We start from the raw sequence: 25,665 nt of genomic DNA, 5'->3' as shown, positions 1-25,665 counted from the left end.
ATAGGGTCTGTGGCATACAAACTAGACCTCCCTGCAACATCAAAGTTACATCCTGTATTTCATATCTCTTTACTAAAGAAAGGGCCGAAGCCAAGAGTCATTACAAGTGCTACTCTTCCCACATTTTCAGATGAAGGACAAGTGTAGACTGAGCCAGCCCGCATCATTAATTTCAAATGGGTGCGATGTGGCGGAGGAGTCATTCCAGAAGCACTAGTTGTTTGGTCTAAACTTCCAAAAGAGGAAATAGCCTGGGAATCTTACTTGGATCTGCAAACAAATTTTCCCACATTAGACCTTGAGGGCAAGGTCTCTCTAAAGGAGGGAGAGATTGTTAAGGCCTCTGAAACAAAACAACGGAAGACAGTTAGTCAGTTTTACAAGAGAAGGCCACGTCAGCACAACAGTTCAGCTAACTGACCGTCCACTTGCAGCGGTTTAACAAAAAGAAATTAAAGAATGTAAGAAGAGGAGCTCTATAAAACAGTATAAATAATCAAAACAGGAGAAATAAAGGCATCGCTCTTTTAGCATCATTGTCTCTCTCTCTCTTCTCCCCCTCTCCCCTATCTCTCGAATTCAAGAGGTTGGCTCCCTTGAAGAGCCCTGTGTTAGGCAGGTTCCTAACATCTTCATCCCTCAATCCCCTTTGAAAAACCAAAATCCCAATTATGATTCAAAGGAAAAATAGGTGGAATTAAAAACTTTGATATCATCGCATTTTTATACAAGGGAATATTAAAACGGGAATAATTCCTTTAAAGGCCGGTCACCATCCCACAAGTCTTCCCAAAACTAGATTAAAGTCCCTGAACAGACATCATACCTGACAAACCCGAGGAACTGATGGCAAAAGCTATGGATTGCTTTCCAAGGTGCTACCAAAAGTAGTTCGATGTGATACACCAGCATCCCAGCCATTCTCCAACCTCCCATGAATATTGCCCACCACTTTGTGCCACAAGTTCTCCCTCTCTAAAGACCATCTCCATAACCATTGTACATGGGTTCTTCCTTTTAATCTAATACAATACTTTACCTTCTTCAAAAAAAAAAAGTTTTAAAAACCGACCGGGTTTCTAGGTCAACAGTTCAACCGCTAGATTTGAGTAGGTTAAACCAGTTAGGGGTGCAAATGGATTGGGTCATGATCTGATCCGAGATCCAAGCCTATTTGGTCGAATTCTGATCACCCCTGATCGGATCGGATAATAGGATCCGGTCAAAAATCGGATCGGATTTGGATCACCCCCCTATCCGATCCGATATATATTATGTATTTATAAATATAAATATATATAATACATATATATGTTATTTATTTATTTGTAAATATATTTTTTATATTTTATTTTTATAAATTTGTTATATTATTTATTTTTTTATAGAAAAGATGTATATATGATGAAAAATAATTAAAAATACTTATATTTTTTGTTTTTATTTTATTTAAATTAGTATATTTTAATTTTCTTTTAATAATTTATTAATTTTGAAAGAAAACAAGTCAGATCGTATCAGATCTAAAGATCCAACTTACCAACAGAATTCAAATTCAAATCGAGTCCTATCAGATCCGATCGAATCTTCGGATTGGATCAGATTCAAATATACCCTAATTCGAATCGAATCCGATCCATTTGCATCCTTAAAACCAGTTAGATTCAAAATAGTGTATTTTGCATCCTAGCCATCAGATTAGAATATAGGTTAAAGAAGAGCATATATATACATCATTATGAGAGGGGGGAGAGTGAGACTTTGAGAGGGGCGGCTGCTGGCTCATTAAAGTTGAGAAGGAAGAAGAAGAAGAAAAAGAAAAAGAAGAATAAAAGAGAAGGAAGCACCGGTAGCAGTTGTTGTGATGTTCACTGTCCATTCTTGGAGCATCGTTTACCCTGAGAAGAAAGGAGAAGGAAGCGCTAGTAGCAATTGTCGCCATGTTCACCATCACCATCATTGCAGAATTGTTTGCCATGTTCTTAGTTCTTTCTCATCTCTCTATATCTCTCTCACATCCCAGATAGTACCAGCTTCATTTGTATATATCAAATTTCAGATCTCAGATCAATCACTCATCTCTCTAATCTCTTGAATCGATCTTTGGATCTCTTCATTTATAGGACTCACAATGTCTTGCTTGTTATAGCCATCACCATCACCATCATTGCAGAATTGTTTGCCATACTAGCTTCATTTGTATATATCAAATTTCAGATCTCAGATCAATCACTCATCTCTCTAATCTCTTGAATCGATCTTTGGATCTCTTCATTTATAGGACTCACAATTTCTTGCTTGTTATAGCCATTAAATGATTAGAAAGAATGAAAGAAAACCCAAAATCAAACTGGAAAAACTAAAAATCTTAACTAATTTTGGCCATCGAGAATAATCAAAGAAGATTATGGAATGTGGAAGCTTTTTTTATTTTTTTATTTTTTAATTTCTATTTTTAAATAATTTAAAATTTTGAATTAGTTTGACCGTTAACTAGGTCAAACAGTTTAACAGTTAAACCAACTGGGTTGGTTCTTTGACCATTTCAACGGTTTTCTACAAAATAGCGGTTCAGGGACAAAACATAACTGGTGACTTGACCAGTTCCATGGCCGAATGGTTCAACCATCTGGGTCAATGATGGTTTTAAAACCTTGCTACACATAATCTAGTGCAACATTCTAACAAGAGCAGTTTGCTTAAACTTTTGTCAAATCTAAATTAGATGATTAGGGTATCATTGTTAATAAATGCTTTAGGCAAGGTGGGGATGTTTAACATATATGCCCATCTTGCAGGGGAGTGTGTAGGGTACTCTTGTTTTTTTATTTTTCACCTTCTCCTCTCCTCTTACATCTACTATTTCTTATCCATACTAAGATTATGTCATTGATGGTAGTGTAGTATTGACAAGGCTAAATATGAGCTAAATGCAAAGCCAGAACATTGGAGAGATGCTTAGAATTCCTATGGTGTATGTCATCTATTTCCTCCTCCAATGAAATTTCTTTCCTGCACATTAAAGGAAAGAAAAAACAATATGGAAATGAAATTTCACATCCTTTAATTTTGTATCAACCTTGGGAAAATTACCTTCTTTTTCAGTGCTCGAATTCTTCTATCAAGATCAGGACCAGGAGCCCCTGGATTTGACGTCTCCACTGAGTTTGCAGAAGGAGCCACTGCTGGAAGGTTTCCTGAAACAGATAGCATGTCCATTTGATGTGCTACTGATTCAACAGTTTCAGATCTGTGATTTACATCTTCAGCAGAAGGCACCTCTCCAGTCTTCTCCATCTCAACCTTCAATGCCAAGCTTTTTTCCTTCTCAAGAGCAGCCTGCAATAGGTAAATGGTCATTTAAGGAAATCATAAAAACAATTACTAACAGGTACATTTGTTCAATAAAAGTAATGATGTCTTTTTTTTTATAAGTAATATCACAACTTTACAAGTGAACTTAGTTTATCTATCATCAAAAATCTCAGAGAAAACAAAGCAATGGCCAGAAAAGGCAAGTAAATAAAACCCCTTAAATGTTTGAATTATGAAATGCCTCTTGAAAATCACCCAACTATCTACAACTCTTCAAATTCAGAGCAACATGGTTGAGAATATGAATCATCCTGAAGGAACATGTTTCTGGTCTAGAGAGGGAAAATGCTCTTTAAATTGCCTCAATCATCAATCTGGATCAAGAGATCTTCAGTTGAACTACAAATAACCAAAGGTTAATTTTACCAAGCTTAAGCACTAAACACAGATTCAATGTGTCAAATGCAGTACTCCAACAACCCCAAAAGGATGACAACAATGCACTGAGCTATATTATATAATTATCTGAGAAGATAAGAAATATAAGATACAACTTTCTAGGAAATGCTTAAAAACATTACAAATTAACAGAAGAAATTAACACAAATTGAGGGTCTCTTTGGAGTTTTAACAGAAGGAAACTCTTTTAATCATCTCTTCAACCAAGAACTTGGGAGGGAAATCCAAGATCAATATATTCTCCTTCTTAGAAAGCGGCATCCTATATTAATGTATTAACATATAATGTAGAAGATGCAAATATTGAAGCTGATAATGATGCCTCTTGTGGAGGAAGAGGAGGATTTAGTCTATTGATTGAACCTCAGTCCTTAAAGATTTTTCATAATTCATATTCCATAATTGAATAGTGAATGCTGTTGTATTTTGTTTAGTCACTCATGTCAGTTGTTACATGGAAATTAGTCATGAGTTGAGAACTTGGGATTGAAAACTCAAGTATTGACCTTATTGATAATTTGACAATTGAAATTAAGTCTTACTTATGTATTCTATCATGCTTAAAACAACTGTTTTTATTTGAATATAATGTTTTATTATTATAAATTCCAAATATAACTATAAAAAATGCATGTTCAGGGCTTATGCCTCCTATGTTCTGAAGTCTGAAATATGACTAACACCTCCAAGTAGTGGAATGCCTTGTGTCACGCCTCTGCATTTTAAAACATTGGTAACGCCACAAGCCAGTGAAACTAAGATTATTTCTTCCTGCCAAACCCCTCAACACCCAAACATGTCTACCTCACCCAGTAATGCTACCATTAGCTTCTCTCTTAGTTTTTCTCCACCCTGCCTCTTTGAGTCCCTTGTTAGGGATTACAGATTCTACGTGGGATAGTGAAAAAAAAAAGGAAATTCAAAAACTAAGCATGAAGATGGATTTTTTTTATTAAACTTTGTAGAGATATTTAGAATGATAGACTATATTAGACAATACAATTGAAGACATTCTAAACATGTTTTCCACAAAAGGAAAAAAATCCCTAAGAGGAACTCCCAAAATTCCAAGAGGCTAGGATTTCGGATGAAGCTTTTTTATGAAACTTTGTAGGATGAGAGGGAATGAAGACCTACGGGGAGCAACCAAATATGAGATCATTTGGAGAAGGTCTAACACAAAATGATAAAAACAGAGGAAGCATGATATTTTCATGTTTTTAATGTAAACTAAAGAAAAACGTAATTGGTTCATTTTCAGTCCTTTAGAAATGTTGAATAAACTACTTTGAATGAGAAATTTACAAGCTATTGATGGCTGAAACTGATACGTGCAGAATTATAGAAAATGTAGAGAAAGAAGAGAGAAAGTCTGGAATCATCCAAAAGAGAACCTAAAATGACTTCACTATGTAGGGTTTATGCCTTTATGGGAATCACTTATCATAAGAAAAAAATCAATCCAATGCCATTCACTATACTCTCTGCAACCAATGATTATGAAACTTAGGCACATTAAACTATGAGTAGACACATGAAACTCTTAGACTGAACCCCATAGGCAACATATAAAATGACCAAAATGCCCCTATTGTCCAATAATACTAAGATACATAACAGGTTCAGTTCAAGTTTTAACTACTTTGCTCCTGCATTAACAAACATCCCTATTGGTTTTATGCAAAGGGATCAACCATGGAAGCTATCGTTCTGCTCCTTTACCTACTTCAGTTGCTCTAGCTTCTTTACCTGCTCCATTATGTCCGGTCTCACAGTTCTTTACACGCCAACGCAAGAGAGTTCATTCTACACATGCTCCAGCAAGGGAACCTGCACCACTTCCCATCAGCTCATTGGAGAGTCCAAGTTCAGCTAACATATATCCAGGAATTCTTCTTGTGCCTACTGATGTTTCTATCTTGTTGATGATACACCTATGCCTAACATTATTTATACAGATGACCTAGACCTTCCCACTGCTCTACACAAGAGGAAGAGAAAGTGTATAGCCCATTGTATCTCACATTATCTTTCTTGCAATAGCCTATCTTCTTCCTACCATGTCTTCCTTTCTTCATTGGTTCTATGTCTATACCCAGGAACATTACTAAGGCTTTCTCTAAACCTAAGTGGAAGGAAGCTATATAAGAGGAAATGGAGGCTCTAATTAAAAATCAGACATTGGAGATAATTGATCTACCTACTGATAAGGAGACAATGGGATGTAGGTGGTGTTTACTATGAACTATAAGACTGATGGAAGTATAAAAAGGTACAAGGCGAGGCTTGTTGTAAAAGGATATACACAGACCTATGGGATAGATTACTTGGAGACCTTTGCTCCTATAGCCAAAATGAGTTTGGTTCAGGACTTCAGGTTCTGCTATCCCTAGCAGCCACCTACTCCTAGCCACTCTTTCAGCTTGATGTAAAGAATGCCTTCCTCAATGGAGATTAGCAAGAAGAGGCTTACATGGACCTTCTAACTGGGATTTATGATGATGTAAGTGGAGGAAAGGTATGCAAACTAAAGAAGTCCTTATATGGATTGAAGCAACCACCTAGAGCATAGTTTGACAAGTTTAGGGGAGCAATGACTTGTTTTGGATACAGACTCAGTCAAATCATACACTCTTTGTGAAGAGAAGGGGGTCACTTGTGTCAGTGCTAATAGTAAGTGCTGATGACATTGTAGTTATAGGGAATCATCTGAGTAAAATTGATGCCTTGAAGTCCCTACAACAAGAGTTTGAGATCAAGGACCTTGCAAAACTAAAATATCTTCTGGGTATTGAGGTGGCAAGGTCCAAACATATCTTCCTCTCCCAAAGAAAGCATGTGTTGATCTGTTACATGAGACCAGAAAACTTGGAGTTAAACCAGCTAATACACCTATTGATTAGACTCACAGGATTAATGCCTCTGATGGTTAGGTAGTAAAGGATATAGGGAGGTATCAGAGGATGGTGGGACAACTACTATATTTGTGCATGACACGTCAAGGTATCTCTTATGTTGTCAGTGTTGTGAGCCAGTGTGTGCATTCTCCTCGGGTTCAACACTAGGCAGCCATTAATAGGATTCTTGCCTATTGGAAGAAGCATTCGGGTAGAGGAATATTGTTTGTTGATCATGGACATATGAAGCTAGAGGCCTACACAAATGCAGATTGGACTGGATGCTTAGATGATAAGAGGTCTACATCAGGATTCTACACCTTTGTTGGGGGTAATATGGTTTCAAATCAGTTGTGGCCAGGTTTAGTGTAGAATCTGAATACAGATCTATGGCCTATGGGGTCTCATAGCTTCTTTGGATTTGATCCTTATTGTAAGCCACAATTAACATCACTCATAATCCAGTTCAACAAGATAGGACAAAGCATATTGAAGTAGACAAACACTTTATAAGATAAAGGGAGACATTAGGAGAAGTATGCCTGCCATGTGTTTCATTTGACTTATAGCTAGCTAACGTACTCACCAAGGGAGTTGCAAAAGGCAAGCTTTGATATGATCTACACAAGTTGAGATTCTTGGGAATGTGTGACATTTACCCAACTTGAGGGGGAGTGTTGAGGATTTGCTATTATATTTTTCTGTTATTTAGTTAGTATCATTGGGCCCAAGGCTCATTAATTTAATGTTTCTTTAAGTTGTGCTTAAGTGTGTAGACAATAGCCGCCCTATTGAGGGCATGTTTGACATTGTATATTTTTTACTCTTCAAGTATAAAGTTAATGGGAGAGCAGCCAGTTTTCTTTTTTTTCTGAAAAAAGGCAAGGGAACTTTATTAATAACAGAAATGAAGAATACAAAGAGGCCCCACACAAGATCCAAACGCTAGGCCCAAAGCCCAATAAACTCTTTTTTGATAAATGAGTAAGCATTTTATTAATCTAGTAAATAAGAGTTACAAGCAACCCAGGGAAAGGCACAAAATGTGACCTTTCCTTTAAGATTGATCACAGCGTGACAACTCAGATGGGCTCCAAACACCCTGGTTTGGAGACCTTTTACAGCTACAATCCAAGACACCAACTTGCCAAATGAAATAGAAATAAGACTGTCTACATCTTTTATTTTTTTTGGAAGATTCTGCTATTTCTTTCTGCCCAGATGATGCTAATCACAGCTGCAGGAATAGACCTCCATACACTTTTAACCAGCTTGGACAAACCTTGAAATTCCCAACACCATAACAGATCCAACACTGTCTTTGGCACGGCCCAGGATAAGCCCCATAATGTAGCAGAAACAGAACAATGTAAGAACAAATGGTTGTTTTCCTCCTCCATTTGACCACACAACACACACTGTAAATCTTGAATGTGAACTCCTCTTCTAACCAAGTTCTTCTTGGTTAGACATCGATCCAAGACAACAGCCCAGAGAAAGGCATTTACTTTGGAAGGGGCTGTTGAGTTCCAAATATTAGCAGCAGGAAATTCAGATCTGTCTCCCTCTAACAGATTTCTGGTGAAAGACAACACTGAAAAGATTCCATCTGCACTCAAGTGCCAGCTCCAAATCATTATTGGCATTCTCTTCCCTCTTCTCTCAACTTCTACTTCTTGTTCTCCTATCAAGAGACCTTCTTTTTCCTTTTTCTTTTATTTCTTGAACCTTTTTTGTTTCCTTTAATTTCAAGCCTCTTCTGCAGCATACCTCATAAATTGGCTCCCATGCTCCTCTTTTGACATGCAAAGTCCATACAAAATTCTAATAAGGAAACACCCTGACTGTACTACACTCAGAATTTTTGGATGTAGATGCTTCCTCTATTTGCAAGATCATGCTCAGAACAAGTTCTCTCCTCGGTCTCTCATGTGTGCTTATTGGGTATAGCATTTTTTTTTTTGATCAATACCATAGTTCATTAATTATCACAATAGGAATTACAAAGAAGAAGACTAACTTTCTTATCTTCCAACTTCAGCTTGAGCCCCAAGAAATGAATTGGGTATAGCATTATTTAAAAGGGTTATTGGTGCCTTTATCTTGCAACCAGTGTTTTGAAAGGCATGGGAGGCATACACCTAAGTGTCACAGGGCTAGTCGTTGGGGCCCCGTGCGGCACTCGAATGCGACGAGTAAGCCTAAGCGACAAGCAACAACACAAGAAAAGGCAACAAAGATGGCACACAAATTAGACAAAAGGCAAATTGTATTGCATTAATGGATGGCAAGCATAAGCACACAATTCAGTGTCGAGGGGATCTCATGCTTAACCTTTACATGCTCTTGATTCACTCGACTACCTACCTCCCCTCCAAGAGTACGTTAAGCTTTTGGGGGAGTGAATAAGAAACATCAAAAAGGTGAAAAATCATACTATAGAATTACAGTAATGCCATTGGCAATCCCCCCATACAAAATCATGCAATGCCCCCACCCAAGACACACACTTGGACACTCGGATGGCAGGCTGTGGGCGTGGTGAAGGCACTTGATGGTGCGACAAATTGATCACTTGTGACAGTCTCCCCCACTCAATTTGATCTTCGTCCTCGAAGACCAACTTCTGCTTGTGGCGTGAAACTGCTGTTGGTGAAGGATTCTTTAGCGGCTCCACGAGCTTCTTCTCTTCTAAGGCCTGGGCAAGTGCTGGGGTGATGGGATTGATGGTTCCTGAGGTGCTAGGGAGACCTAAGGCTAGATGTTAGATTAAGTCCTTGGCTAGCGACTTGAAAGTATATCAAATGAGGCCTGGGTTGGCTTGCACTACTAGCTAAGGGAAGGATTGGTGCAAACGGTGAATTTGGATTAAGAGGGGGTTACTATATGGGTTGGATGAAGGCCGAGTGTTGGAATGGTCCCCATCGAGTTGGGGTGGCACTCTCTTCCCATTATGGTAGGTAAACTGGGTGTTGGAGTTGGCCTTGGGTCTTCCCTTGGGCCCATCAATTGCGGGCGCTTGCGGCTTCTGCTAATGTTGTTGCTGATGTTGAGGCTGATGCTGATGCTGATGCTGATGTTGGTGCTGGCATGGGCGCTGGCGTTGGTGTTGGCACTGGAAATGGAACGGTTTTGGGGGAGACTTCTTCCTGGTGACGACTTCCCAACCAGTTCCAGTGTTGATGTGTGATGATTGACAGGGGGTCTTCCTTGTTGACACGGCGCTAGCTTCATGGTTGCTTGTTTCTTGGTACAACTGTAAGGCTGAAAGTTGCTTCCCATGTATCTACAGGGCTGATGATACCGAAACCATGCAAGGGGAATGCTCATCCAAGATAAGTAAGCTGCTAATGTGTGGCATAAGTGCTGCTTCCGCCTGCGTGAGGAACTCCACTCCAAGAACAACCTAAAAATCATCCAAAGGTACCACAGATAGATTGATGGGTTCTTTCCATGGTCCAACTTGGAGTTCTACTCCACGAGCCATGCCCTCTACTACTTTGGCCCCTGAGTTGACAGCCTTGACCCACCCTATTTGGTTGGTGGTGGTCAAGCTGAGTCGCTTTGCCTCCGCAAGCGAAATGAAGTTGTGGGTGGCCCCAGTGTCCACCAAGGCTTGGGTCGGCCTCCCGCCGAGGGTGATGTCTACATAATTCAGCCCCTTGTGGGCTTTGGTGGGCCGCTTGGATGTGGCCTCTTTCTTAACCATGGCGTTGATAAGTTGAAGGGCGCCTACTCTTGGCGCCGCTGTGGTTTTCTCCTCACCGCTCTCTTCATCATCATTGAGTTTGGCGATGAGGGCATTGATTTTCTTCCGCATAGGACAGTCGCTAGTCCAGAGCTTTCCATTGCAAATGTAACAAGGTGCGGGAGGAGTAGTTGGTCTCCTGGTGTACCGATGGCCTGATGGCTTTAGGCTCCTTGTGGCTTCTTCCCTTGTTGGTGATTGATGGGCTTGTCGGTGCGCACTGGCTTCTCCTTTGTAGAGATTGATTGTTGATCTCCCCCACTCAAACTCATGACACGTGGACTGGATGGCTTTTGCTCTTCTTCCTGAAGTGCCCTCAGATCAACAAGCTGCTCAGCTACGGCCATGGCAGTGACGAGGTCCTTAACCCCGCGTTGTTGAAGTTCAAGCTCAGCCCATGGCTTGAGACCGTCCATGAAATTGAACAGGAGGTCCTTGTCTGACATGTCGAAGATCTCAAGCGTCAAGGCCAAAAATTCCTTGACATAGTCATGTAGTGATTCTTGATGTCTAAGGTTTTTCCATGTACTCCACATTTTCAGAGTAGAATTGACGCTTGATCTCATGCTTGAATCCAACCCAGGTGTCAATGGTGCGGGTTCCACGTTCAATGTCTTGGCAACACCTACGCCACCATAACATTGCGATATCAGTCAAATACATAGCGGCTATACGTACCTGAGTTTGGTTGTCAATGATGCCAATGGTAGAGAAATATTGCTCCAAATGCCACAAGAAGTTGTCAAGCTCCCTAACATCCCGAGCACCCGAGTAAGGTGTTGGCTCGCGAATCTTGATGTGCATGGAAGCTAGGATAGAGTGCTAGATGAGTTGGCCACTGCCCTCTTTAGGAGAGTCATCTCGTTTCTCATCTCGTCCAATTGCGCTTGAAATCTGTCTAGCAAGCCCTGTAGGCTACTTTGGGAAGCCTCCACTCCCGAGTTTTGTATGGTGGTGTGCATGTCTCTGAAGGCACCATTGAAACGCCCTTCTAGTTCCACCACTGCATTCTCAACAGTCTCTAGGTTGAGGTGGAGTTCATCGACCCGATCTCGGGTTTCTCCCACTGTCACCTCACAACGTAGGATGCGCATGTCCATGCTAGCTAGTTGGTCGACTAACTTGTCGCACTTGCTAGCTTTAGTTGTGCGGCCCTTTGGGGCTTGTGTCTTGGTGGGTTCGTCGAGTGGAGCCTCATCAGTGTCGTGGGCTTGGTGCAGCCCGTGTAGTGTGTCATCGGCAATGTCCCGGTTACTCTTCATTGTGCTGAAGTAGGGGCGAAGACAGGGTCCAATGTGTGTGTAGGAGCTCCTGCTCTGATACCAACTGTCACGGGGCTAGTCGTTGGGGCCCCATGCAGCACTCGAATGCGACGAGTAAGCCTAAGCGACAAGCAACAACACAAGAAAAGGAAACAAAGATGGCACACGAATTAGACAAAAGGCAAATTGTATTGCATTAATGGATGGCAAGCATAAGCACATAGTTCAGTGTCGAGGGGATCTCATGCTTAACCTTTACAATCTCTTGATTCACTCGACTACCTACCTCCCCTCCAAGAGTACGTTAAGCTTTTGGGGGAGTGACAATAAGAAACATCAAAAAGGTGAAAAACCATACTATAGAATTACAGTAATGCCATTGGCAATCCCCCCATACAAAATCATGCAATGCCCCCACCCAAGACACACACTTGGACACTCGGATGGCAGGCTGTGGGCGTGGTGAAGGCACTTGATGGTGCGGCAAATTGGACACTTGTGACATAAGGGCATGTCTCTAGGCGAGGTGCCCCCAAAACACCCCTAGGTGTACACCTCAGTACGCCAAAGATGTTGATACCTCTGAGGTGTACACCTCATACACCTTTTTTATGAGGCGTGCTAGAGGCATACGCCTCATGCACACCTCATATAAAAAGGCAAAAAAAGAAAAGAAAAAGAAAGAAAGAGAAGGAAAAAAGAGAAAAGAAAAGGCAAGGCAAGGGAAGGGAAGGGAAAGGAAGGACAGATAAGGGGAAAGAAAGTGAGTTGGGAGCAATGCCCCTAGACCCCCTTGTCTAGGGGCTCACTCCTAAACATCTTCGTTCTTCTTAATATAAAAGATTTTTATTAAAAATAAAGAAAAATGAGATCCTCCTTCCTCTTCTTCCTCCTCCCCCTCCTTCTTCCTCCTCACCCCCCTCCTCTTAAGTAGGTTTACGCATCCTTGTGTTCGAGAGGCTTACGCCTCTTATGTTCTAAACTACGCCTCACACCTCTAGGTAGTGGAACACCTCAAATCACACCTCCATGTTTTAAAACATTGCCTGCAACTAGTCGAGTTTACATGTCTAAACATGTACTATTTGATGATAATATCTTTCTTTATGCTAAACCCACTGATTCCTCACATGTTAGCAGCACAAGATTAGAGCTAAGTACGTTTAGTGACTGGAATACCAATCACATGGTTACAACCCCAAGTATGGAAGAACAACCCTTACGAGCTATGGTTCAGCCTCAACTTCACATGCTACAATTGACAACATAATTGACCATAATCTTCATCATGTTGCAGATGACACACAGGCCATAGAGGCTGCTAATGAAGAAGAACATGGATCTCCAGCTGAAATTAATCCTTCCAGCATACTAGATATCTCCAACTCATTGCATATTGATTCCCCTATCACAGCTGCTGCTCCCACACTGAATACCCATCCTATGACCACAAGAAGGCACAACTACAAAAGTTGGGTCAAGGATTACTTTCACAAGAAAAGTCTACCTCTATTCCAATAGAACCAAAAACAGTCGAAGCAACCTCAGGGATGGACTCAAGCTATGAAAGATGAGCTGAAGGCATTGCATGAAAACTCAACTTAGAAGTTGGTACCTCAGACCAAGACTATAAATGTAGTAGGTTTTCAATGGGTTTTTAAAACCAAACTGAAGTCAGATGGGAGTCTTGAAAGACTGAAAACTCAACTTGTTGCCAAGGGATATGGTCAAATCCCTGGTTTGGACTTTGAAGAAACATTCAGTTCTGTTGTAAAACCACAAACAATAGGACTTATTCTCTCTATTTCTCTTGACTGTGGTTGAGAAATTAAACAATTGGATGTAAATGATGCTTTTTTTAATGGATATCTCAAGAAGCTCGCCCATGTTTACAAAACAACAGAACAACAACCAGGATTTCATGATTCCTCTCACCCAAATTATATTTACTAGTTGAATAGGGCCTTGTATGGCCTCAAACTAGACCCACAGAGCTTGGTTCAACAGGTTCAGTACATATCTTCTTGCAAAGGGATTTTATAATAGCATGCATGATCCATAACTTTTGTTTTACATCATGCCAAGGACACTATCAATCTTCTCTTGTATGTTGATGGCATAGTGTTGACAAGGAGAAACTCTCAATTTCTTCAACACTTCACTGATGTCATAGGTACAGAACTTGCTATGAAGGATCTTGGGTCCCTTCACTAATTCTTGGGTATCGAAGTTCAATCTACAGGTGAAGGACTTTTCTTGTGACAAGACAAGTATGCATGAAAAGTTCTTACTGTGCTCATATGGAGGAGTGCAAGTCAGTTGCTCAGTTGCAACACCAATGGTACTTAAAACTTCTACTGTAAGTGGAACTGGAGGCTCAAATCCTAAAGATGCCTTTGAGGTAGAGCTTGGTTGGCGCTCTACAATACCTTACCATGGCACAACTAGATCTTAGTCATGCAGTCAATCTAGTGTGTCAACATATGCATGATCACACCAAGCATGATTTTCAGCTTGTGAGGCATATTTTGAGATATGTCAAAGGAACAACTGATTTTGGCATTCATCTTATGCAGCAAAGCTTGTTGGACATGTATGGTTTCTCTGATGCAGATTGGGCTAGATGCGCACTTACCAGGCAATCCACCACTGGTTATTGTGTCTTTTTAGGCTTGAAACTCATTGTATGGGCAGCAAAGAAACAATCACTAGTTGCTCATTCTAGTGCAAAAGTTGAGTATTGTTCCATGGCCTCCACTACTGCAGAACTAAATTGGCTTTTCTTCCTACTACAAGACCTGGCTTTCCCCTCAAAAATCCAGCCACATTGCTTAGCAATAACATGAGTGTCCTCTTTATGTCAATAAATCTAGTCTTTCATATTCATAGTAAGCATATAGAACTGGATTATCACTTTGTTCATGAGAAGGTCAAGCAAGGCCATCTAGTTACTTGATTTGTTCCATTTACTCAACAGCTCACAGATATTTGTTCCATTTCCAGTATTGCCCTGGACCTTGAAGATTAGTGGGCAAAACTGGAAAATTACACCTGACCCCTAGACTCGATTATGATACTGCACTAGGTGTCTAATTGGGTTGTTTTTGATATGCCAATCAGTGAGATCCTTAGAGGGGGTCAAAACCTAAGTATGTTGGGACAGTCCGAGAATTCATCCGAGTGGGTGCTCATAGTGACAGGATCAGCACCTTTGTCGGACAAAGGTAATGATCGGGGATGCACTCTCTCTGATGGAAACCAAGACTATCGGCAACCGATTTCAATCGTTGAGAATTTGTTTTGCAAAATATATTTTATATGAGATATAAAAGTATATATATGTTACGGTTTCAAATTGTTTGCAAAAAATTTTAATTCCCGGGATCCATGTGAGTAAAGATTGCAGCATTGTTCCTTGCAGCCGAGGGAGAGGTCCTCTCTTGTCGGGCAATGTATGATCATTATGGGCTGAGAGGTTATGTGTAAGACCATTGAGGGTAATACCTGATAGGCTAATCTTGCATCTGCCCACAGTCCCTGGGTGTTACAAGGTGGCTTGGCCCAGGGACCACTTAGTGTAAGTGTTAGGCCCATAGAGTCCATATGATGGGCTCAGGGGTTCACTGGGCTTTCTAGTGAATTCGGCTAGGCCTTGTAACAAAGGCTGGGTCGAACCCTTGTGGCTGATGTGTAGATCAATGCTTGGGTCCCACGCCATACAAGGAAGCCCAACTGGGCAGCAGTTTGAAGGCTAAATGAGCACATATACTTATTGGGCCTAAAGCCCATTTCGAACTGGGCTGATATGATCAGTTAATTAAAGGGGCGAATCTGAGATTAAATTAGCAGATAGATAGGGTCTTACCCTATCCACTCAGAGAGTTCAAATCTGAATACAGATTCAGATCTAGAAACCTCCTGATAAGATTAGGAGAGGGCTGATCTAATCTACAGATAAGATAAGGGTCTATCCTCATCTCTTAAAGGGAATTCAGATCCAAATTTGAATTGGATCAGCAACTCCTAATGGGATTAGAAGTTGATCCCTTTAAGTTTATAAAAGGAGAAGGGGGGGGAAGCTTTAGAAGATGATCATATTCAAAACAGAGAGAGAACATAGCACCCAGTGAGGCTGAGCTGTTTTCTCCTTGCCGCCTCCTTCCTGCCGCCGCCATTACTGCCAGTTCGATCTCCTCTTTCTAGCAGGAACGATCAAGATTGGATCTTGATATCAACCTTTGGAGAAAGGCTGATCTGAAGTTGTGCTCACGGCCCTAGCGAATTGTTGTGAAGGGTTCGGTTCTTTTGGAAGAACACTGCTAATTCTGCTCCATCCTACACTGCGCCATCTTCAGTGGGAGCAGTTTTTGGTTCCTACCTTGGGCGTGAACACCTCCTTTCGGAGATACTATTTCTCCGTATCAGGTATATGTTAGACAGTTGTATGCCCTTAGCTCCAATCAGAATGATATACATTATGAATTTATTGTAAATGAATAAAGTACATATTTGATTCATGTTCCTGTGGTGTGTTTGTATAATACCCTTAAACTGGATACTTATGAGACTCGTGCTAGTTTAGAATGTTCACATCCGTTGGATAAGTCTGGGGAGATTTATCCTGCCAAGGCTGACACTGTTGTGCTGCCAATTGTTGGGGTGGCATGTCTCAGCCGCCAGGCACATGCAGTGTAGGATTAATTGAATCTTTGAATCGGACCAGATTTCCAGTATTGCCCTGGACCTTGGAGATTGATGGGCAAAACTGGAAAGTTACACCTGACCCCTAGACTCGATTATGATACTGCACTAGGTGTCGGATGTTTTTAATATGCCAATCAGTGAGATCCTTAGCAGGGGTCAAAACCTGGGTATGTTGGGACAGTCCGAGAATTCATCTGAGTGGGTGATCATAGTGACAGGATCAGCCCCTTTGTCGAACAAAGGTAATGATCGGGATGCACTCTCTCTGATGGAAACCAAGACTGCCGGCAGCCGATTTCAATTGTTGAGATTTGTTTTGCAAAATATATTTTATATGAGATATAAAAGTATATATATGTTACGGTTTCAAACGTTTGCAAAAGGTTTTAATTCCCGGGATCCATGTGAGTAGAGAGTGCAGCACTGTTCCTTGCAGCCGAGGGAGAGGTCCTCTCTTGTCGGGCAGTGTATGATCATTATGGGCTGAGAGGTTAAGTGTAAGACCATTGAGGGTAATACCTGATGGGCTAATCTTGCATCTGCCCACAGTCCCTGGGTGTTACAATGTGGCTTGGCCCAGGGACCACTTAGGGTAAGTGTTGGGCCCATAGAGCCCACGTGATGGGTTTCAGGGGGTGCGCTATCCACAACAGTGTATTCGGCTGGGCCTTGTAACAAAGGCTGGGCTGAACCCATGTGGTTGATGTGTAGATCAATGTTTGGGTCCCACGCCATACAATGAAGCCCAACTGGGCAGCAGTTTGGAAGGCTAAGTGAGCACATAACCTTAATGGGCCTAAAACCCATTTCGAACTGGGCTGATTTGATCAATTAAATGAGGGGCGAATTCTGAGATTAGATTAGCAGATAGGATTGGGTCTTAACCCCATCCACTCAGAGAGTCTAGATCTGAATGTGATTCAGATCTGGAAACCTCCTAAAAAGATTAGGAGAAGGCTGATCTAATCTACAGATAAGATAAGGGTTTACCCTTATCACTTAAAGGGAATTCTGATCCAAATATGATTTGGATCAGCAACTCCCTAATGGGATTAGGAGCTGATCCCTTTAAGGTTATAAAAGGAGGGGGCGGCAGCCTTTTGACACACAACACATCCTGTCTTCAGAGCTGAAATCACAGAAAAGAGAATTCAGCATTACTGCGCTAAATCTCTCTTGCCGCCTCCTTCCTGCCGCCGCCATATCTACCAGTTCGATCTCCTTTTGTCAGTAGGAGTGATCAAGATTGAATCTTGATACCAGTCCTTTGTGAAAGGGCTGATTGGAAGTAATGCTCACGTGTCGTCTAGCTGATTCTTGCGAAGGATCCGGTTCTTTTGAAGAACGCTGTTGATCCTGCTCCATCCTGCACTGCGCCATCTTCAGTGGGAGCAGTTTTTGGTTCCTTCCTTAGGCGTGAACACCTCCATTGGGAGATACTATTTCTCTGTATCAGGCATATCCCTCTCCTACTGCTTTTGTTCAGATCTGGTTTGGTTCTTGGTTCAAGATTGATCCTTGAAAAATATGATTTTTCTAAAATAGGGAATATGATTCCTAGTAGGATGGAGAGAAATTTTTGAAATTCGCCCATTCTATTCCGCAAGATTTGGGCATCCATACGATGGATATCTCATCCCTTCAGTATATCCCTTTCCTACTTCTGTTTTCATATCTGGTTTGGTTTATGGTTCAAGACTGATCCTTGAAAATGCAGATTTTCTAAAACAGGGAATGTGATTCCCAGATAAGGGGAGAGGAAATTTTTTAAATTTCGCCCAACCTTTCTGCAGGGTTCGGCCATCCATATGATGGATCTCTCATCCCTTCAGCAGCCACACATCAACCGAAACTACTTGTGGGCCAAAACAGCTAAGGAAATATGGGATGTTATGAAGGAAACTTACTTTCAGCCTCTTAATGTTGCTAGGGCTTATAAGCTAAAATGTGAGGTTAAAAATCTGAGGCAAGGAGAGAAGCAAGTCTCTGTTTACTTTTCAACCTTAAAATCCCTATGGCATGAAATTGACCATCTTAAAACAATTGAGTGGGAGAGTCAGAAAGATACACAAACATATAGAAAGCAGGTAAACTAACAGAATTTTTGAGTTCCTAACTGGTCTGAACTCTGAATATGGCATTGTGAGACAACAGATGTTGACAAGAGATAGTGTGACTTTATCACAAGCCTATTCCCTAGTGCATAGTGAAGAAACTAGGAGAAAGGTTATGTTGCAGCAACAGCCCTCCGAATCAGCCTTGGTAGAAATTAGACCTAAATCTAGGGGGATAAGGAGAAGAAGGAAGCTAAGAAGGACTTAGTATGTGAACACTACAAGAAACCTAAACATACTAAGGACACCTGTTGGAAGTTGCACCCTAATCTAGTCCCAGCAAAGCTCAAAAATAAGAAAGGGAATGCTAATATGGCTGTCAACACTGATAGTACAACTTCATCAAGCACAAGAGGCACTCCTCTAAATACCCTAGCTGCAGCCCGAGCTGCTCTGACTCAGCTAGAAAATGAATTTAGTAATTCAGCTCAGCCTACATCAGCTCAACAGCCCACTTCAACCCTTGCTCATACAAGTACAAGAGCTAGTGCTTGTCATGCTTTTGTCCCAGGTAATACTAGACCTTCCTGGGTAATAGATTTAGGTGCTTTAGATCATATGACCAGTATATCTACTCTATTTAGCACCTATTGTTTATCCTCTGGGAGAGACAAAAGTTTCTATTGTTGATGGCTCTCTTGTACCAATTTCTGGCAAGGGAGACATCAAATTATCAGATACCATCACCCTATCCTCAGCTTTGCATGTTCCCAAGCTTAGTGCTAACTTACTTTCAGTTAGTAATATTACTAAAAATCAAAATTGTTCGATAACTTTTTTCCCTAATCAGTGTATTTTTCAGGATTTGGAAACGAAGAAGGTGATTGGGATTGACCATGAGATGAATGGAGTCTACCTGCTGGAACATTCACAGGGGGAGTAGAGTAAAGCAGGTAAATTGTTTGTTTCTCAGTCTTGTAGTAAGATTATGCTTTGGCACAACCGCTTAGGTCATTTATCTGTTGGGTCTTTAAAGAGTCTTTTTCCAAACTTCTTTAAGTCAGTAGAAGTGTCTGGGTTAAAATGTGAAAGTTGTGAACTTGCAAAACATAGTAGATCATCTTATCATTTAAGTAATAAAAGAAGCAACCTTCCTTTTGAGATTGTGCATACCGATGTTTGGGGGCCCTACCATACTCCCACCATGGGGGGGTACGGATATTTCTTATTATTTCTTGATGACTATGCCTGTTTTTCATGGGTCTATCTTATGCACTCTCGAGATGAGGTTCCCTCTCTGACCAAGCTTTCCATTAGATGATCCTAACTCAATTTGAAACCAAGATCAAGATTCTTAGATCTGATAATGCCAAGGAATACTTTGCAAAACCCTTGGCATCCTATCTCCTTGATCATGGGATCATTCATTAGAGCACCTATCCTCACACACCTTAGCAAAACGAGGTTGCTAAGAGAAAAAACAGACATATTTTAGAGGTAGCCAGAAGCATCATGCTCAATTCCATGTTCCCATACGCTTCTAGGGAGATGCAATCCATACAGCCATATACCTCATTAACAGGGTTCCTTCACAAGTCCTAAACATGCAAATCCCGTTCAGTCTTCTATATCCAGATAAGGACCTATTCACTCTTCCCCTCAAAACTTTTGGGTGTACTTGTTTTGTTCAAATCCTTGGACCTCATCGCTCCAAGTTTGAACCCAAAGCCACTAAGTGTATTTTGTTCAAATTCTTTCTTTTCTCCTCTCTCTCTCTCTCTCTCTCTCTCTCTCTCTTCAAATCTGTAATACAGTAAACAATTCTTCTTTTTCTTCTTTCAAGTGTTGCCAAGATTACTATAGTCTGTATCCTCTTAGCTTTATCTGCTACACATTCATGGGCCATACTTCAGTTAGATGTGAAGAATGCTTTTCTTCATAGCGATTTGAAGGAGACAGTATACATGAAGCCTCCTCCTGGATACAGTGGTGATCCCTCTCTTGTTTGTCGGTTAAAGAAATCCTTATATGGTCTCAAACAAGCTCCCCGTGCTTGGTTTGAGAAATTCCGAGATGTTGTAGTGGTTGTTGGCTACAATCAGAGTGCCTCTAATTATTCTCTCTTCATCCGTCAAAGACCTCGAGGCATTACCATCTTATTGTTGCATGTAGATGATATGTTATTGATAGGGGATGATGAGGTTGGAATCCAAGAACTTAAGTCTCTTCTCTACAGTTCCTTCCATATGAAAGACTTGGGTTCTCTTACTTATTTCTTGGGGCTGGAAATACATCGTAGCGGCCATGGTTACTTTGTCAACACAAATATGCATGTGATCTTATTAAGCTTGTTGGTCTTACAGACACCAAACAAGTTGATACACCTTTGGAACTCAATGTCAAGATGTCTAAATCTAATGATTGGTTGGGTCTCTCATTTATCTCACCATGACTCGTCCGGACATTTCCCATGCAATTCAGGTAGTTAGTCAATTCGTTTCAGCCCCACATGACTGCTGTCCACCGGATTATCCGTTATGTTCGCGGCACTCTGTCTCAAGGACTATTCTTTTCTTCTTCTCTCCTCTTCAATTGAGAGTTTATGCTGATGCAGATTGGTCAGGTTGTCCTAACACTAGACAGTCTACTACCGGATGGTGTGTCTTTTTGGGAGACTCCCTTATCTCCTGGAAAAGTAAGAAACAACAAACAGTTTCTAAGTCATCTACAGAAGTTGAATACGGGGTTATGTCATTGGTATGCAGTGAGGTTGTTTGGCTTCAATCTCTCCTTGCTGATCTTGGTGTTCATCTCCCACCGCCTATTCCTCTCTATGCTAACAACACTAGTGATATCAAGATTGCATCTAATCCAGTGTTTCATGAGAGAACCAAACACATTGAGGTGGATTGTCACTTCATCAGGGATCTTTTTCTTACCGGCTCTATTTCCCTTCCTCATATAGCTTCCGACTTAGAGATTGCTGACATTCTCACGAAGCCTATGACGAGATTGAGACATCTATTTCTTGTGGGCAAACTAATGCTTATGTCTCGGCATCATTTTGAGGGGGAGTATAGAGATACTTGATGTAATGTTGTTTTATGGTCCCTATTGTACCATAGCATTCATTTTCTTTCTTATCTTTAGCCCTTCAAGGGCCTCTTTGTAAATACTTATAACTAATAAGATATATAGGCTCTTTGGGGGCAGGGATTGGATATACTGTTTGACAACCCTAAAACTCTTGATGTTCTCTCAACCTAGAAGATTGGAACTTTCAACATCTCAATCAAGACCAAAGAATCACCAGCCAACTCTCTCTTTTAGTAGTTTTCAATAGAGATGGATTTCAGCCCACTTAAAGTTTTTTTCTAACAGCAGGCTGAATTGAAGATGTAAGCCAAGACATAATCATATAGTTCTCTTGTTCCCACTTCTCATACTCAGTGCCTTCACTAATAGGCTTCTTAGTCTTTTTGATGAGGTACCCTAACTTTCCCCTGACTCCAACAAACATTTCACACCCTTGGACCACTCCAAGTAATCCAGCCCATCAAGAAAAACAATGGATACAGGAAATCCAACATTGTCCATCCCACTACCAGAATTAACAAGCCCCCAAAAAGAATTTGAAGTGACAGAACTCTCTGAGAACATTGCTGAAACACTACTACTAGATAACCAGTACCACCAAAAGGATCCAAAAGAAGACCCTTCCTGGGCAGACACAATCACATGACATTAACAGTCCAAGGCAATGACAGAACAACTGTATTAGGAGGGACAAAACTGAAAACAAACTACTTACATGAGGGCTACAACCACTTGTACCATGCACACAATGACACACTGTCACTGTAAACCACTACTGCACACACATTCTGGTCAACATGCAAACAGCCCTTTGGTTTCCACTTGGCAAACAGAAAACATATGACTGGTCACTTGGAAAACCTTCTTTCAAACAAAAACCACCTTCCAGTCAATTTCCAGCACCTTCTTTGATCATAACAGCCTTCTACAAGGCTCCCAAACACAGTCCAGATCAAAAACACAGCAGAAACTTTCCTTACAGGAACTATTTAATCCTCTTAAATGCTTCAGTCACTGGAGGCTCAACCAAGAAAAATAAAATAAAAACTTGGTGCTATAACCAAAGAAGAAGGAGAATAGAAGCTTGGATGTGGCAATCAGATCAAACCAGTTGTTTGAGTATGCTTCCTCTAGTGGTCAAACTGATAAGTCAAGAATAACACAAGAAAAAAATTAGATTTTCTATGACAAATTATTACTCCAATTCCATGTATGAGAGGGAAAATATGATTGGGTAAGTGGCAGCACCCACTTTTCTTTTATAGGAAACGATACGTGGCAGCACCCACTTCACCCTATTATATTAATAAAAAATAATATTACAGGGAGGTCCCTAGACAAATAAGAAAATATAGGACCCCCCATACCAATAGTACTAGTAAAACCACCCCTCACAACACAGAGGAAGACCAGTATCACTATACAAAGAAACCCTATAAATCCCAGATTTAGCTAAACCATCAGCAATTGCATTCAGTTCCCTATGAACCCAAACCATACTTGCAAACATGTTAATTAGAATGTCTCTTGCTTCAGAAATGTAATGCACCAATCTCCAAGGACCTTCAGCTCTTCCTTGTAACTACTTAATTGTGTTTACTAAATCACCTTCAATTGTTAAGCTCATGATTCCCAAGTTTCTAGCAATCCTAATCCCAGTAGAGCCACCAAAACTTCAGCCTTTGTAGAGTCACCTGTTCCCAAAGGGCCACTGAAAGCCCAACAGATAGCTCCGTCCCTCTCTCAATCACACCTCCAATACCTGTATCACCTAGGTTCCTAAATCTGGCTTGTTGATATTCTAACCTTGAATTTGGTTATAGTTATGATGTTTAGAGTTTAAAAAAATTATCTACATAAGATTTCAGAATACAAGTCTACAATATTTGTTTTAATAACATGATGCTTTAACCAATTGGGCTAATAAACATTTTGAAATATTTTATTTATTATAAATATAGGATTTTCATCTTCTTATATATAAGTTTATTTATTCTGATTTTTTTCTTCAAAAGTGGCACCTTACTTCAAAGAGGTGCATGCCTCACCTTGCACCTTTCGCTCTAGGAACCCTTTGTGCTTAACTGCACTCCTTACTTTTAAAACACCAAAAGCCCCAAACAATCAAGAAACTAAAAGGGAGCACTGCACTTGTATTTCGCCTCCAGTGATGAAAATCCAAACCATAAACAAACCAAAATGCATACACACTATGAAACAATGCAAGCTCTTGAGTTGACTGCCCAACTCAATCACATAAAAGGATGGCTAATCCATCTTTCACTGATTCACCATTGTTCTGGTAAGAACGGCCCTACACCCTGTCACCATATTTGCAACTTCAAGTCCTCCACTCCTCTCCCAATAACCTACTTGTGCATCAACTTCTTCACACCATTCATTTCGACATTCTTGAACATAAACTAATTCTCCATAGAATTCAACCATGACATATTGAGAAATCTTTGTAAAAAAAGAGGCACTCTAAACAAGCCCCAGTTACCGTATTAGCTATTTCAAGACCTCCATCCCAAAAGATTCGAAAGACACATATCTGGCACAGTGGCACGAAACTATCACCAAATGCGCAAAAACTATTACAAGGAAATAAACCAAGCACCTGGTGCTTCTTCTCCTTCTTTCTCTCATTCCGCTTAGCGGCCTTCGTCTTCGGCTTCGCATCCAAAACCGGGTCATACCCCGGGGGCACCTCCGGCGTGCCCATACTTTTCCTTAACTGCATCAAAAGAAAACACCATCGGCTGCAAAATCCCCGACGATAATAAGCAAAGACAAAGACCGACACAAATCAATTCAGAGAACTTCAAAAGAAGCGAAAACGATTGAAATTCGCTTTTCCTACCAGAGCACCTTTGGATTGGTAAATTGCAACTTCGTCTTGAGGGACGTAACCTGCCCTAATCCGAATGGCTTTTCGCATTGTCCCGTCTGGTCTCCTCGTTGGCGCCAAAATTCTCTCCCCTTCTTTTAAGGGTTTCCCCAGAAGAGCAAGCTGCTCTTTCTGCCGTTCTTCCTCTGTTCCTCCACCGGAAGCCATCAAAGAATGTATTTGAAATCTAAAAAGCAAATACTCCCTCAACGAACTCGAAATGAGACGACGACGAACGACAGAAGAGAAATGGAAACTGGGTTTCTTTGATTAATTGGTTGCTCTATGTTCTTCTGTTTTTGATTCTTGACACTCTTCTTGTAAGCAGCGTCGAGGGGAGTGAAAACAAGTGTCAGAGGGGAGAGAGAGATCTTTTCAGATTTCACGCTCTTTTGTTCATCGTCATTTGTCAACAGTAAGTGTCCCTAATAAAGCATTTTGTACTTTGCAGCCTGGTTTTTCGCCACGTGGCAATGAAATTGGCCAAACTGGACGGATGTAATGATGAGACCGGATCTGCTCTTTACACAGGGCGTCTCACATCAACCTCATACGCACATCCTACCATGTTAGTAACATCTCCCGTATTTATACATTATTATTCACGGGAGATATTACATTATTATTCACGGGAGATATTCCCGATGCATGGTGAAGTGTACATGTGAGATCGGAGTGAGGCGCTGTGTGAGGAGCATGGATGGGCTTGGATCTTTGGGCCTCTATAGCCTAACTTTATATGTTTCAAGTAAAACCCACCACTTACTGGGTCCCAGACTCCCAGACCCATTTCTAGTGTAGACCTAAGCCAATATATGAATTTAGCTCAATTGCCACGTGTAAACATTATGTATAAGTTAATAATGCCCCCTAATCATGGTTAATCATAGCTGCAACTGTTGGAGACGGCCTACCCAATAAACCGTGGGCCTCCAAGACGATCAGTTTTAAGGGGCAGAAGTTTGAGTGTGGTGGATTGGATTCGGGCAATATCAGCTGGGCTTTTCTGGGCCCACCAAGCTTTCACTTCAGAGTCGAAACCATCACACGTCAGCATCTCATGGTATTGGTACGTTCCGCTCGTATTTCCCTTAGGCTGCGTTTGGAAGCGATGTAAAAACTTTACAGAATTATTGGTGTAATAATTGAATCCGCGGAATGCTCATTTTACACTCTTATTCATTTGGAAAAAGTGTAAAATCTTTGGTAGAGTTTTTATATGGGCTTGGAGTAAGCCAAC

General features: G+C 41.0%; 1 protein-coding gene across 1 annotated transcript in view; it reads right to left on the bottom strand.

The window, feature by feature from the left end:
• The window catches only part of LOC104589756 (partner of Y14 and mago-like), a 61,847-nt gene extending 37,058 nt beyond the window's left edge, over positions 1–24,789 (bottom strand). The window contains exons 1-3 of the mRNA XM_010248178.3: positions 24,399–24,789; positions 24,156–24,272; positions 3,094–3,339 (exon numbers count right to left, since the gene is read on the bottom strand). Coding sequence (XP_010246480.1) covers positions 3,094–3,339; positions 24,156–24,272; positions 24,399–24,593 — 558 coding nt within the window. The 5' untranslated portion in view covers positions 24,594–24,789. The remainder of the gene's footprint in view (positions 1–3,093; positions 3,340–24,155; positions 24,273–24,398) is intronic.
• Between the last annotated feature and the right edge of the window lie 876 nt (positions 24,790–25,665).

Source organism: Nelumbo nucifera, chromosome 1 (assembly GCF_055504915.1).
Source record: "Nelumbo nucifera cultivar China Antique chromosome 1, China Antique-T2T, whole genome shotgun sequence".
NCBI classification, from domain to species: Eukaryota; Viridiplantae; Streptophyta; class Magnoliopsida; order Proteales; family Nelumbonaceae; genus Nelumbo; species Nelumbo nucifera.
The sequence above is the reverse complement of the archived record's forward strand: the minus strand, read 5'-3'. Positions and strand labels throughout refer to the sequence as shown.